This window comes from Corvus kubaryi, unplaced genomic scaffold (genome assembly GCF_017639235.1).
Source record: "Corvus kubaryi isolate FWS band 111438036 unplaced genomic scaffold, C.kubaryi_AGA036_p1.0 37386, whole genome shotgun sequence".
NCBI classification, from domain to species: Eukaryota; Metazoa; Chordata; class Aves; order Passeriformes; family Corvidae; genus Corvus; species Corvus kubaryi.
The window spans coordinates 3,671,887-3,688,397 of NW_024581128.1; the positions used below are offsets into that span (position 1 = coordinate 3,671,887).

At 39.5% G+C, this 16,511-nt stretch overlaps 1 protein-coding gene across 8 annotated transcripts in view; it reads right to left on the reverse strand.

Moving 5' to 3' along the window:
* Window positions 1-235: 235 nt before the first annotated feature.
* Window positions 236-16,511, reverse strand: part of PCSK2 (proprotein convertase subtilisin/kexin type 2) — a 111,061-nt gene continuing 94,785 nt past the window's right edge. For all 8 annotated transcript variants that reach the window (XM_042036699.1, XM_042036698.1, XM_042036703.1 and 5 more), the window contains 4 exons: window positions 11,205-11,420; window positions 9,865-9,965; window positions 7,168-7,395; window positions 236-3,538 (listed from right to left, as the gene is read on the reverse strand). In XM_042036699.1, coding sequence (XP_041892633.1) covers window positions 3,052-3,538; window positions 7,168-7,395; window positions 9,865-9,965; window positions 11,205-11,420 — 1,032 coding nt within the window. In that variant the 3' untranslated portion in view covers window positions 236-3,051. The remainder of the gene's footprint in view (window positions 3,539-7,167; window positions 7,396-9,864; window positions 9,966-11,204; window positions 11,421-16,511) is intronic.

Below are 16,511 nucleotides of genomic sequence, written 5' to 3' on the forward strand. Positions count from 1 at the left end.
CTAATGAGCTACAGTGCAAAACTGTCACGGTGTCTATTCCTGATCATCGCCTTCCCAAAGCAGCTCAGCACATGCACTGCTGCTGCCTTTGCGGAGCAAAAACATCTTGGAGCCAATGGATTTGAACCACGTAAATAATGCTATGTAAATAAAAACAGCTCCTCCCAGCCTGTGGCTTGACTCTTGTATGTCCTAGAGTTTCACAGAGTTAACATAAAGCACTTTACTCTTAATCTGTTGCTATCAACTCTTTTGGAGTCTTTATTTTCTCCATATCCAGTATATGCAGGATACACATTTCTTTATCAGTGTAAAAAGTAGAGAAGTAGGAAGTCATCCCACTGAGAACAGCATTTTACCTCCCATGTACCTTCAGACAGGCGATGATGATAGGACCTGCCAGTTTGTAACAGCTCTTTATTTTGCTAATATTATCAAACATCATCACAGGGCTCACCTGTTTTGCATCATGAGCTTCATCTTTCCCTTTATTATAAATACTAACAAATCAACTTTATCTTCCATCAGCAATACCATAAAAACTCAGTCTAACTGGACATAATTTTCAGTGATCATTGAAACAAAAATCCCCAAGAATTTGAAGTAGATCTCTATATTGTATATACATCTAGTTTTATATATATAATTATATCAAAACTCACCACTTCTGTATATCACTTATTATTGTGATTTTTCAAGTACTAAATTATGTCAGCATTATGAAAATATGAACAGCCATCTAGTTATTTTGCTGCTTCATAAGATATTTAATAATTGAACAGAGAACTGCAAAATTACATGAATGCAATGGAAAGTCATGTACATGTTCATTTAAGAATTCCACATGGACTTTTCTTATTCCAAAACTTTTCCACATTTTGGAAGTCCTGTAAAAACCTTCAGTAATCTCTTTCTTTGATCACATACACACAAAAAGTTACGATGTATGTGTATTATACCTTACATACCATATGTAATTCTAGACATATTTATATGCAAATATATGTAACGTACTCTGAATATATATATCGTATGTAATATATATATGTATATATATATACACAGAGAGAGCAATACCACAGGTGTGTATGTATTTAGTCATACAGGTGTATGCATTAATATATATATGGTAAATTTTTCTGATGGGACTGCTGCACGCAACGAGGAACCTGTGAGTAGTGTGAGGCTGCTTGGCTTGGCTTTAGGGTGTAATTCGCATAGACTTTGAGTAGGTTGAGCTGTTTATTTTTCATTTGGAAAAGGAAAGAGCAGGCCTCTTATGGAAAAATAAAAGATGGATATTCACTTGAATTAACAGCACAGGTTATACATTCTTAGATGAAACACGTCCACCATAGAACCTTTGGGTTATGTTTTTAATTTGTTAGACAAGTATTTACTTACTTAATGTGTTTCTACTACTATGCACCGGATCAACCAGGACAACTCTTATTAAAACATCTTAGATTAATACTCTGCATATTAAAAATACATAATAAAATTCTGAAACTAGTCACTGCTAAAATGTAGATCTTGGATCCTGCAAAGATCTGAAATACCTGCTTAAAATTACCATTTGAGTAGGTCCACTGATGTGGTTTAGTGTAAGTGCCTGAATATTTGCAGAATCAAGACCCTTTATTACTCAAAGGTTAAATTTAGGATCTCACACCTGAGAACATGTAGTGGTTGCTTCCATAAGTAATTCCACCAGGGAGAATGTTATATTTTGCAGCAATAGCTAGAGCATATTCTGAGGGTGAGAGAGATGGACTTTAACTCATGTCCAAAAAACTGAGGTGGGACTGACTTTAAACAGCAAAGAACAATGCCAACAAATCTTCCCAAATACACTACATTTTATTTCTCAAGAAGGCCAATTTTGCATTACACTTTAATAACTTCAGCATATTTTTCTCCTTAAATATATTCGTATAACATAATATCAACAAATATGTAGCTTTAAAAAAAGAAATTTAAATTAAAAATTGCTTTGGGACTTAAACTGTGTGCTTCAAATTTTCCCCACAGCAGTTTACTGGCAGCTAGGTTGTAAACCCCAGGAAACAGGTGTCTGTGGTTGGTACTGCTGACACAGTCTCATTTTACAGTGCTGGAGAACATCTCAGTAGAGAAATCAGCAGATGCACACAAACTGCCAGAAATCCTACCGCTTATCCCTGTGTGCTTGTTCTGCTGTAAGATGGTAAATTGATTTAAATTGCCAAAATTGCAAAACAAAAAAAAAATCAACACAGGAAAAGAACCCCTAAAACAACCAAATTTAAAAAACTCCAGCAAAACTGGGACTTGTGCTTCTAGAATGCCCTGACCCAGTTTGCAAATCACTTCTCCCTGCTACTCAGCTTTGGCATCACTTTGCCTTCCTTATTGCATGTCTGTTGATCCATCCTGTAGCTGAATTTTGTATGTAGTGTAACTGTAGTATGAAAAAAAACTCCCAAAAAATTGCATTTCTGCAAATTGGATTGGTGAATTTTCCTTATCTCTGGATTATTTCTTTTTGTGGGGTATAGTGCTACTTTAGTTGAACCCAATGGAGGAAGTCCCACTGAAGTCAGTGATGCAGAAGGAGCTGTTAGACAGTTAAAGACCTCACCAGACAACCTCTTTGTGATTCTCTCTCTCAGTGTCATTTTTAAAAATGTGCTCATTATCACCAACTTCCAATGTTAAAATTCACTCTTTTTTTAATACAAACTTCTACGACAGAAATATGAAGGGAAAAGACATTAACTTCTTTGCAGGTTATTACCTATTTGTATGACACAAAAGAAAAATCATCATTTACAGTCACAAACTGTACATAGTATTTGGTGGGAGTATATTTTGTGGTTTAGAGCTAAAAAATGGACTGCTTCAGTGGCAATTTAAATAATTACTGACAAGATATAAGACTTTAAAATCAAAAAAGGGTGATAATTTGGCTACAGAGACAATCATTGTAATACATCTAACAGAGAGGTTTGGATAGTAGAACAGTGAGTAGAGGGGTCTGGGGAAGGAAAGACACTGTCATGCAACACAGCACTAGTTCTTGCTCAGTATACTCTTCAGGCTTCTCTCCACCGCTTCATCTAATTCTTCTTCCAGCTCTTCCTTCTTGGACATGGCCAGTTTGGACTGATAATCTTTTACTATTTGGTCTATATACGGTGCGCTCTGAGTCCCGTGCAGCATCAGTGTCCACTCCTTCAGCACACCCCGTTGGGGCTGGCTGCCAACAAACCCAATCTCCAGAGCCCAGGTGCCTCGGGGGTCTTCTCCCCAAGTGTGAGTGGTCATGAAAGGCCATTTGTCAAAACCCACCTTGGAGTCATCATCCCGGGGGCGCCAGCTCAGCAAAATGGACTTTGTTCCCATTGGTGAGGTCATGTTGATATTGAGGTCTCCTCGTCGAGTGGAATTCACAGTTATGACTGCCTGGACATGTTCAAGGTATCGGACAAAGTTTTCCTTCCCCTCACACGCGTCGGTTGTCAGTGTGAGGACCAGTTTGCCAGTTGGTGGTATCTTTCTGTGGATCAAAAGATAATTGAGCAAATTAAAACAGCACAACATGGCTTACTGGGTTTTGGTGCCTCACAGAAACCATCATATTATTTTTCTTATTAATACATGAAAAAGTAAGGAAATAATAGTTGCAAACTTAGCCAAAAAGTGAATGTTCTCTTTTTAGAAAATTACACCAAAACCTTAATTTGAAAATAATTATGAAATGTACACCTCCACGAAGAGAGAAGTAATACAACTAAGAAGCACATACTGCTCTTTAAGAACTAATATAAATGGTTGTCTTCACTTATCACTCCTTTGTTGGGTAATTGCATAATAATGTGTATACTCAGTAAAAGAACCGTGAGTAGTCAGTCATGTCAGTTTCCTTAAATGACAGCAGCAAATGGCTCTCTGGTGTTGGAGGAACCAATTGCACAGAATTTCAGTGCAGTCACATTAAAGCCTATGTTCTTGTTCTGCTTTGGAAATCAGCACAAACATGGGATCCCAGAGTCGGTTTATTTGAAAAATACTTTTTCATGAAGATTTCTATTCTCTAACAGCTCCTGTACATGAGCACATACACCAAGGAAAGAAGTCGCACGTGTTTACTGAGTTGCCAAAGTGCTGTCTGGCCCAAGAGCCAAGGCTGTCAAGTGCCTTCTAAACCCCTTGGGGTCAGGATGCAACTTCAATTACCCACTGCCTCAGAAACTGGCTGGCAAAACACATGGAAAGTGTAAAAATGCTCTACATCTTCATCATCAGTGTTCTGTGAGCAGTGTGACATCTTCCTCTGCCTAAAAGAAATAATTGAAAGACAAGAATTATAGCAATCATTAAAAAAGGGACTAAGTCACAAAATACTCCAGTCACCTTGTCATTATCTTGTCTTTCAGTGGCTTCTCCCTGACCTCAATTCTGCAGCCTAATTGAGAGTCTTCTGAAGGGCATTGATCACACTGTGGTAATGAATACCTTCTTTTCAAAAGAAATTAGTACCAGCTTTTTCCCTCTGCTAATGAAATATTGTCTTCTTTAGAGACCAGTGAAAGCATTTAATTCAAGCCTAGCTTCCAGGAATTCTTTTCTTCTTGAGAGGAACTCCAGATATTAGAGCTTAGTACATCACTAACTGGCTCAGGCCTTTCATAGCGTATTACCTTCTTGGAAGTACTTGCAGAGTAAAACGTCATTCAAACCCAGATCCTCAAGGCATTTAAACACTTACCTTAAACTGAAAAACCTGTGTTGTTCTGAGTATTACGGAGCAGAAGTTGGTATAATATAAATATTGTATAGATAAAATATTTGAGCATCTAAGACACTTGAGATACTTACTTTACATGCCAAAGCACAAGAAAAATGCACTACATGGAGACAGAGGTGAAGGATCATAATTTCAGTTGCCATGTGCTTGCAGTTTCTCTGCATGGGAAGCCTCAATCTCAACTTGATCTGAATTCCTGTTGTCTCACAGCCTTCTCACACAGTGGATAAAGCTTTGTCAAACACTGCTTCATTCCCAGATATGTGATAAGTGTTTTATCTCCTCCAGTTAATGAGGAGGGACATCACAGTGTGAGTCTTTTCTTCCTGTCAAGACTAAAACCAAAGAAACAAGGGCAATGTGTTCCCACTACATCTGCTCTGCAGACAGCTTGACAGCTGTAAAAAGCTTTTCTCTCCACCTTCTCAAGTACTGCAGTGCAAAAGTTCTCTCAGCCCTCTAAAAACACATGAGAAAAGGCTTGCTCTATTTCCCCCTTTCATATTAATTAGGATCTAATAGTCTCTGCTTCACTAGACTAATTATTGTAGTCCAGGTGAATTTTCCCAAAGAAACAAAAAGAACCAGGGGTGGTGGAAAAAGCCTGACATAAAGGAGCAGAAGTGAAGACAGCTATTCCACAGCCTTAAAATGTGCCGCTGCCCAATTTATGTGTGTGTATACATATAGTACATCCATGGCATAGTACCCAGTGGGAGATTATCTATAGTATATCCACTTCTGCATGTGTAGTACCTAGTGAGAGATGAGCAGGGGGAGCTCCTGTGTGCTCCTGTTCCTCAGCTAATGGACTACATTATTTTAAAACTTTCTATTTCCCTAAACCAGCCAGAACCCTTGTCAGGAAAAGTTCCTATTGCTAACAAGTGTTTCTATTTTAAATACTGATTGCTTTCAGCACACCGTATATTCTGTCTATTAAGTATTTCCTGGCCTTTTGCTTAATTGACAATGCTGCTCTGAAACACACCTCCATATCAACTACTCACCTTCATAAATCTATACTAAATACATGTTTTATGTATACAAATATCTATACTTAACTACAGAGAAAATATATAAAAAATGTTGCTCCAGCAAACCAAAATGAAAGAATAACCCAATTATCCACAGCAGAAGTGCAGAGTAGTCTTCATTTCCAAGGAATCTCTGGAGATGCTGCGACTTAGCTAGCTTTGTTTTTTACACCTCATAATGCTTATTATCTCCTGTCAGCAACATTTCCATTGGGGAACACAAATCTTACAGCAGTGCTGTTAATATATAGATATGTCAGGCAGTTGTCAGGGCGGTACTCTTACAGACTACAGAAAGAAATGTTCTCTCCTCCTCTAGGATGATCCCCATTTCAATAAATGGAGCTGCCCTAAGATAAATAAGATTATTTGTCTGCACTTAATTATTAATAAACTAGAGATATATTAAAACTAGCTTCAGTATTCTCATTTGTTTTTTACCTGTGAGCATGCATAGGCCAGATAAATTAAAACTCAGACCTCAGCTGTAGAACCTTGGATCATGAAAATTCAGTCTGGAAGGTTGGGGAAAAACTCATTCTTTGCCTGGTTGAGCTATGTGCTAGGGTAGCATCCTAGTCTGTTTTCTTTTTCCAACAGAATAATGTTGCCTTCAAAAATGGCACTGGAAAATCAAATTTCAAATGGTATAGATATAATTCAGGCCATTATTAGGTAGTATTTAAATTACTTAAACTACAGCTGTTGTAGTCAATTAGTATTAATTCATTCATTTGTTGACTCATTCACTTTAGCACATAAAGGTAAATCAGAAAATAATCTGACTACCTACCCTGCAATTAGAGATTTGAAGATCTTAAGTGCAATTAAATGCTGTAGTGTTCAAACTGTATCACTGGTACCTGCAGATGATTGTTTCAGTCTTCTGGAGATAGAACTGTCTGCTGAAGAATCTCACAATCAGATATGGCTTGGCTGATATATATTTCATGTGGCAGCAGTTTATGTAATTTACAGTGCCAGTCTCCCAGATTTTCATTTGGGGATAGGCTCTTTATTCATAGAAACTTTAGCACAAACATACCTGTGAGTGCCCAGGAGAAATGGATGTTGCTATTAACACTACTGGCACTAGCAATGAGGATACAGATGTGCTATAGAATGTACTCCTCCAGCAAGTCAGGAACTGAAAGATCATGTAGTTTCATCAAGCATTGTTGATAAAAAATATTTTATCAACTTATTACTGGTAACATTAGGGTTACTTAGAAAAAAAACTTCATTAAGTTTCTTTGACTGTCTTTGTCAACGTAATTGTATGCTTGCAGCCTCCCACATGCCTGGAAGAAGCCAAACACATCCACTAGACTATTCACTTACTCAGGTTCCTGTATTGACCCTCCAACACAATGGAATCTCTCAGGAACAGTCTTCCAGTCTTTTGCCATTTTAACCATTGCTCCTGCATCTAGGACACCATAGCCAAACAAATGGTTGAACTCCAGCCCAACGCCATTCCTACGCCACCTATGAACCTCATCATGAAGCTGGTTCCTCTTGGAGGTGAGCACTGTCAGATGCTGCATGTCTCTCCATGTCAGATGCAAGCTGTGGAAGAGCAACATGGGAGACAAACATTACAGTATTTCCAAGCAGATATTAAAGAAAAACTGTGTTTGAGTAAGGCTTTGGGTAAAATTTGCTTCTATGAATAATACCAAAATTGTAACTACCCACATATCAATAACAAAGCTTCTACTGATCTCATGGGGACCAAAATAGGTTTGAATTATATAGTACTTTTCCAAATATGTTCTCCAAAACTGCAAAATCATTTCTGATTAAAAATAACTTATTTTAACCAGACATTATAGATCCAACATGCAATTTTTAAACTAACAAAATGAGTAAGATATTATACCAGATCCTGAGAAAAGTACAAAAAATTAAAAGATTATTAAAAACTTTCACCTAGCTTTCCTCTTAGATCTTGCCCCCTTTTTCTTGCCTGCTCCTCCTTCTTTTCCCATGGACCTTCCAAGATGCAACCTGAGAAGCCCCAATCTGATGAAGCAGATGAGCTCTAACGATCCAGGTGTTAGTAATGTCAGGATTCTGTGAATATGGATATATGGGCCATGGGTGTCTATAGCTTTGCACTGTAAGGTATGGCAGAGGTTTGTCACCCATGTTATATTAGCATGGATGGATGCAGTCAAGTAATATTTGCCTAGTTTCAATGGTTATTTTTCATCATCTCCTATTGTCTTCCTAGATGTACAGTGATTATGATAATAGGAAGGGCACTTATTATTCTAAAAAGCTTTAGAACTGACATTCTAATTCTACATAACTAAAGCTATTCCAGTTGTTTTATGATGAACTCTTTCAACATCACAATATGTCTGATTAAAACCATCAGCCTAAAAGGATCTGCTTTTCAGCTTTCTGTGCCCCAAGTAATAAGCATGTATGCATGCTGAATGTACACCAGAATAGCCAATTAATGTCATTCCCCCAAGGTGACACAAGAGAGCTGAAAAGAAGATATCACTTACATCATTCTTATTGAAATCTTTTAAGAGCTTGCTACATATCTTAGAGCTGTACTTTCTATTTCATAGATTGGTCTGGTTTGAGAGACATGTCAATCCTATATTGTGTATGAGCTGACAGACATAATGCAGGCAAGAACAGGCTTCATGGGAGCTTGTCAGTCGTTCCCAGGAAGGTTCATCCAGGATAGTTCTGCACAATACAATTTAATAGAGCCAGAAAGAAATAGGAGACACTGAAAGCTCCTTCTCTCTCCAGTAGCCTTCTCAGTAAAGCCTAGAAATTCTAGTGCAAGCCAGGGATGCTAAGTCTAATTCCTATTGATGATAATTTGGCAGAGTACAGTTCTCAGAAAATTCATTAAACGTTTATATTTTTATGGCCACATTAATATATTACATAGCAGCTGTCCCACTGAATGAGTTTGATAGTAGAAGGAATGATCGTCCAAAGCTAAACATTTGGCATGTGTTTTACATGTATAAAACCTGAAAAATGAGACTTGGCCCAAGTCATGCTCTGAGCATGATAGTCATTGCTCTGCTAATGTAAACTTGGCCTCCTCTCACAGATCTTCATTATTCTGCACTGTTGAAGGAAACTATGCACGCTGTACTCACTTCATGCCATAGTTACAGCAACTGAAGCTCTGTAACTAAGTAAATACTGCCTCAGTTCATGAAAAAATTTAACATAAAGTAAAAAGCTGGTATAAATTATCATAAGGAAAACTTTTCCTAATCAACAGAGAAGAAGATAACGATTCCAAGATATACAAAAAGTTCCAGTGTCAGGAATACCATGGAGATGGTAAATAGACAATGGAAATTTATTCCTTCATGTAACAGAGCACAGAAGCAAGCTACCAGCAATGAGTTAAGAAAACAAAAAAAACATTCTACACCACCATTGCCAAAAAAATATTGAGGAACTGATTGTTACTGGATTACCTAGGTGCCAAATACAGACAATATGAAAAAGAACTAGACAACTTCAAGGAAGATCAATCTGCCTGTGGCTACTAAACAGGAGAGACCGACTGCTGTCTCTACAAACTATGGATTGACAAAGCTCTTGTTGAAAGATCACTCTTAATCCCTGTTCTCTGTCCTCTCCCTAAGTATCTGTCACTGCAGACAGTACCCTGGCACAAGATGAACTCCTGTCTCATACTACAGGTTCATTCTTATGTTTTTGTAGGCTGAGCATTTCGCAGAGGACATGTGGAGAAATTAAATAATCTCTTCCTCCAAACAGTGCTAGAGAAGTCTAATCCCTGGATGTAGAGGATGGGGAGGACATAGAGAGAGCCAGACAGCCAAAATACATCTGCCATGTGACTTTGGCAAGGCTGTTGCTCCATCTGCAAGTCACTATGCACGTCACTACTGTATGAGGCGGCTTTTGAGCTGGTTATTGCAGCCTTGTGCCATAGCCAGCCAACTGAAATGATGAACACCATTAAACAAACCACAGGCCCTCTCCTCTCTAGAGCTCATGAGGAATTTCTCAACAGCATACTTAGCCTCCAGGGCAAGGGCGAACACTCCGGCTGCTTCAGGGGCAGCTGCAGACGTGCCTGAATGACGCAGGGTGCAGTTGCCATACAAATCTGTTGTAGCCTGCAATGATATTATATGTAATTAATGAAACCAGCTATCCCTTTTTCGTTGCAGCTACAGACTCAGAAAAATACAGGAAGTGGAGTTTGTAAAGAGCCCTTGCTCTTTAATTGTGTTTGGGCCCACGATCTGTTTTCTTTTTTGAAAGAGCATATCAATTTAAAACCACAGTGAGACACATTTAGAGCATAAATGAAAGAGCAAGTCATCAGGTAGTAAACCAGTGCTCATTACCACTTAGAACCCATTTATTTCTTATAAACTCAGTTTAACCAAAGGCCTTAAATTCCTTTCTGATTACCAAAAAGATTTGAAACTAGAATTGTTAACACTATTGACTTTTTAACATTTGTCCAACTCTAGGACCAGCAGCAGCACCAGGCTTCTGTCTTCTGTGCAGATTAGTCACTAGCAGAAACCAGTAGAAAACCTTAGAAATGCATTTTATCGCAGTAATTACAAAGGTGCCACAGATCATCTTGGCTGGTATCATCACAGAGCTGATATGAAGACAGAAACCAGTGTTCTGTCTGCTACTGCATATGGGTATTTAGGATTGTGCAATGTGTCTTGGGGGTTTGAGACAGGGTCATGGAAAATGTACAACAGCTTTTGGCAAAAACTAACCTTGAGTTAGCACATCTGCATTTTCCACTCTGTAAACTGAACTATGTCCTGGCTAGTCTGACGGTGCTGAAGAGCTGAAGAGCAGTGATCACCACAGTGGAAGAGAATCCCAAATACAATTGAACAGAACCTGCCTGTTTTCCAGCTGTAAGTATGGCCCTGCAGCAACAGCAGGCTCTTGTGGTCTGAACTCCCATATATCTTCTGTGGGTGACTAAATGTCATTCTGCTCTGTGCTGCTTGTACAGCAGAAGTCTGCCAGTACAGGTAAATATGATCTCAGATGTTAACTTAGATTTTTACAGAGACCTTTTGTCACACTGTCCTCCAGGAAGAGGGCAACTGAACTTCTAAATCTGGTTTCTGATAAAGGAAAGCACCAACTTTCCTTTGAAGCTCTAAGAGATGGAAGATCATTGCTGTTCTCAGTATAAATCCCACGTCTTCTCAGCTGACAGTTTTGGCACCATCACATACTGCAGATGAGAAAATATTCATCTCAACAAAGAACCATCTGCTGCCCCAAAGTACACAGAGTTGCAATAGGTCATGCACATAGACATACATCATGCACAAATATAGCAACAACAGCACAATAGTATCAGGACTCACCACGCCAGCCTCTGGATTTCTCTTCCTCCCATTACTAAAGGTGGAGGCTAAGGTTGAAGAGCAGCTTTCATCATACAGAGCTGTCCGTCCATCGTTTATGGCAGAATTGATGGAGATTGTCCACATGCTTGATGCATAACCATCGCAGTTACAGTCATCATAGCTGCCCCCATCTCCAGAGGCCCAGACATAGATGCTGCCTTTTCCACCCCGGCCCTGTGAGAGGGGAAAATCGACCCTCTGGATTTAAACAGCAAATAGAAGATAGCAGCAACTTTAAACTGCTGAAGTACTCAGGCCTGAACAACAGGCCCAAGCCAAAGTTGACTCAGATGACTCCTGAAAATCATGTAATAGACACTGTCTCTGTTAGTCATTTAACAAAAGAACCTTGCATACAGACTGACCATACCACTTTAATGCCTTCACATGACCTTGTGTAATTATCTGCAATATATGTTAATAAAGACATCATTTTAAGAAACCACCTCAGCTGACATCACCAGATGCTTATTTGCAAGAAACCCCTACCCCCACCGTGGCCTGGGCTCTGGCCAAGCCCTGGTCCTGGCTGGTTGGAAGGTATTTTATAAAAGCTGGAACCCTGCCTTGAAGCAACTTTGGAGACCTCACTTATGAGTGGACACACTGTGTAAGACCTCCCAATTCCTGGGAAAGTTCTCCAAATTGCCACTGTAACAGGGCGACTGCGGGTTCTGGATGATTGTAAAGTATTTAGGAAATTGGTGATGTGTCTTCCTCAATCACTATTCTCTCTCTTTCATATAGTACTGATTAGATGCAGTATCTTGCTTATTTTGTTTGTTGCTAAAGCCAAGCACATAGTAAGCTTTTTGTTTTATTAAATGTATCATTTTACCTCTGTGTTACCTTAATATTAGTAGTAGAATAAGACCATTCTTTATTGGTGTCTGTGTCATTTAAATCGCCCCCATCAATTGGCAAAACAACTGTGCATCTAATTGTAAAGCTGAGCATCTATAAAGGAGAAAACTGGTACAAACAAAACATACATCAAGCTTCAGATGAAATACACAGACCTACACAGGTTATTAATCCAGGCAACTGGCAGCCAAAGCCAGTTCTGCAGTCTTGTGTAAGTAGAGCACTTCCATTTATCTCCTGGTTTGCTTCACACCCTGAAGGCTCCTGTGGCAGATGCTAAGACATTTTACGGATTCATCAGCATTTATGTCATGGTCTAAGTGTCATGAGGAAAAGTGTTCTTCTAAAAGGGATATAGGTCATCTCACAGGCGGGGTTTGTAAGATCCAGTTAGGTTCAGACAATGGCTAAAAAGCTCTACCAGCACCTTTTTCTCTCAATAGATTTCTTTTTCCAAAGGTATGATTGGCTCGGAGCTGTTTTTCTGACAAACCAGCTTCTACTTCTAAGGAGAAAATAAAGTTATGAGACCATAAAAATAATCTACAGAAAAATGGCCCAGCAATTATGTTGAGATGGACAGGAGTGACTGAAGCTGAAGGGTCACTATAAAGGCTTCCTGTTAATTAAAGCAAAGAAATCCATACCCTCTCCCCAACTTCCAGATAGGCAGGGAGTGCAAAGGGATCAACTCAGCTCCTTCTAATTCCATAATCAGAAAGAGGTAGGAGCTGCCTGAGAGTCAGATCTGAGAACTACAACTCTCAGGGAAAGATCAGTGCTATGGAATTCAAAGCTCAGATCTCCAACTGATTCCAGCACAGCAACCACTCTGTGTTTAGTTCAAGTAATCCAACATTTACTTCCAAGAGGACCGCAAGTCTGCAAGGCTGGAATTTAACACACTGTTTAGATGCACTGAGCAAAAGACTAAAAAATTTCTTCTGGCCTTCTCAATGCCCAGCATGAAATAGAAGTTAATGAATATACAAACTTAGTAACCTGCAGTGGCATTTTAATAGGGAACCTTTTCAGTCAGGATTTTAAATCAAATCTGAGTTCCCAGCAGTACCTTCTATTTTTCATTGCACCCCACAGAACAGAGCAACCTCATTATTTCAAGCACATTAGTGAGTTGCATTATAATCCACTGAATTGCACAGCAGGTTTGCTGACACTGGGATATGTAACATCTCAGGACACAGATTTTCATAATAAAGATAATGACTATGAAAAAGCTCACTGAAATCCATCTAAGAACTTCCACAAAGAGCTGGTATCAGTCGAGTTTTAAGGGAGGATGATATTGTTGCAAAAATATATACTTTTAAGAACAAAATCATGCTAGCAATTTATTTAAAAAAATAAAATAAAAATCAGTAGAACAAGACCAGATACACCTTTTTTCTCTTTGACTTTTTCCATATCCCACCTTGTGCTCTGACTGCCATTAGTTTACAGGACCCAAACATGGTCTTTGGACTGCCTTCAGAGGCTACATCCCAATCTTGCCACCACCATGACCACCTACACCACCACACCACTTTGCAACCCTCCACCTGCTCTGGGCAGCCTCTGTCCCAAAAAAAGCAGGTAGCTGTCCAACACAGAGATCAGGTGGCTGCTGGTGGCAGGAATGGGATGCTTGTAATGTGTGGACCCATTCTTAAACAATCTCCCTTCCTGTCATTTGAAAGGGAGAGGGAACACTTCAATTTCACGTGAGAAATTCACTGAAGTGCTAACAAGAAGTTAACCTCTGCAGTGTCCAGAACAGAGAAAAAGACTTAACCCTGCTCAGCAGGACTGTTCCATGTTGCCAAGTATTTTACCCCACAGATGGGATTCGTGGCAGAATGGCAGAAAAAGCATGTAACAGATTGCTGGTATGAAGCAAGGGGAACTCACAGAGGAACTGAAACTCTGGGAAAGGTTTTTATGCATGCAATTTCTGCAAATTGAGAATGGCCTCAGGATATCACTTTCATGGGAGTCACATCCACAAGTGGATCTTAGTGTTAAAACCTGTAATTCATCTCTTAATACTCAAATTTCAATTGCCTTTCTTCCTAGCCAGGACTGGAAAGAGGAGCAAATACTGCTGGAATAAACTGATAGCAGCCCAACTGCGTTATTTGCAATGATGCTTAGGACTCGTTGTTTACATGTCCCACAGCCAGACCCCACAGTGGGACTGTTTGCACAGGCAAACTGTTTGCTGGCTGTTCTCAGGCATCATGTAATTTACCAGACAGAAATATATGGCTTCAGGAGAAGAGAATTTTCAATTCTCTGGATGGTAGTAATAAAACAGATCTAGTCCTGATCTAGTGGGTGGCATCCCTGCTCATGGCACGGCAGTGGGTTAGAACTAGATGGTCTTTAAGGTCCCTTCCCACTCAAACCACTCTATGATTCTACGATAAGCCAGAAAAAAAATCCCAGTTGGGTTAACTAAGCATCATATTTAAAGGGAACTGAAAGCTCCTATTTGCATCTCAACCTTATGTGAACCTAGAAAATATTACTAGTGATTCAAGCTGCTGAACATTTGGACCAAAAACAGGACTGGAGAAGGCAGTAGTAACATACACTATAAATACCAGAGGGAGCCTGAAGGAAGAGTCAGGAAGAAGACAACACCAGCAAGATTGTACAATACATTTTAAAGAGTATCTTTCCTCCAGAATCCTGTAGAAACCTGTTCATTTCCTCCAAAAGTGATGCATAGCCTGGCACTTGCCCTTCTGAGCCATCTGAAGATGTATCTCATTCAGAGCTGAAAATCGACCTTGGTGCATTTAGTACCAGCCCAAGAGAGGCCCAGTTCTCAATTCAGGTTAAACCAGAACTAAATTTTGGGCAAGGCTGTATGTTTAGTAATTCACAGATAGTTCCTGAGAAGCTCTCTTTGAGAAAACATCAGGTTTTCTATTTCCAGTGTCCTTGGTGGGAAGCTGCGCTACGAGGAAAAAGTATCCCTGAGAAATATTCTTACCCCTTTTCTCATCTTCCACAAGTGCACAATCCCAGAGAGATGTCTTTACTGAACTACCTTGAAAAAGTGAGCTGGCAGAAGACTTCAGCCTTTCTCACTTTATGTAACTTCAGGCATATCTTAAACTATTTTTTTCCCCCTTGTTATTGTCTTTATTCATCATGCTTGCCGGGCTAGTACCTGAGCCAGTGTTTCCCAAAGTTTTGATTGTTGGATCACACTTTCCAAAGAAAAATGGGTGTATTTGGCAAATAAATCTCCTCCAGCTTCCCTGACTTTTCTCATCAAGGCTGGCAAGCTCCCATATGAGTAACAGTCTGACCTCTAACACAGCATGGCCTCTGCAATGGCTTCTCCAGTTCTCTCACTACCACCCAGCCACTGGCTGATAATGGGTGGAAGGAATGTAACAGTCTTTAGAGCACATTTTTCATATGGACTTGGCCTAATGCTTCAGTTTTAGATCAGAAAAAACAGCTTCCAACCAATACAAATTCAAAACAAAGAACAGGCTCCTGCCCTGAAAAGCAAAGTACCCGGGAAGGACAGAATCAGGACACCAAGAGGCAGGTAGGAGTGGGGTAAGAAGAAAAAAAAGCGGCACCTGACTGTGAGGAGGTTTACATGCAGTGAAAAGGTATTTCAGGATAAGGATAGCCAAATGGCTTGCTGATGTTTATGGACTGTTTTATTCCTATGAAAGCAAATTAAAATGGAGCATATTTGAAAAAAATGCGAAAAAATTATTGAACTGAAAATTGCTTTCTGCAACAAATTCAAAGCACACATTATTTTATATGCATCTTTCTTTCTGCTTGACATATGATAGCTATTTTGTAATTCTTCCTCCTAGGAAAACAGAGGTGTTTCAGCACCTTCTCTATAATTTAATACTAATTTGTGTGCTGGCTATGGCAAGAGATAAACTGGTTTTCCAGGAAAAGCAAAAAACTCTACAGTTTCTTCTCATCTTTCTCAGGGGTCCTACTGACTTATGAATAGGACACAGTTAATTTCTGGCCTCTATTAATTTTGATTGCATTTTCCTCTGAAAAGAGGATTCCTTTCTCTTCATGACTGAATTATGTGAAAATCCTTACACGTTTTGTAATTAAAACCTGCATCCTTCAGTAATGACTGCTAATTATTGCAGAAAGTATAGTTTGCAGCCCACACAGGTAAAATGAAATCACCATTGTATTCCCAGCCTGGGACACGCCAAGGCAAGGACAGACTGGAAGAGCTATGGGACCACTTTTCTGCTGTCGTGAGCTGGTGGGGAGCATCAGCCTGCTCCCAAGACCTCCCTCCATGAGATTACACAGAGACCTCGTTCTGCCTTGGTCTCCCCAACCTTCTTTTTCACTGGCAATCTGGCTATGCAGTATAAGCCAGCTGGAGGC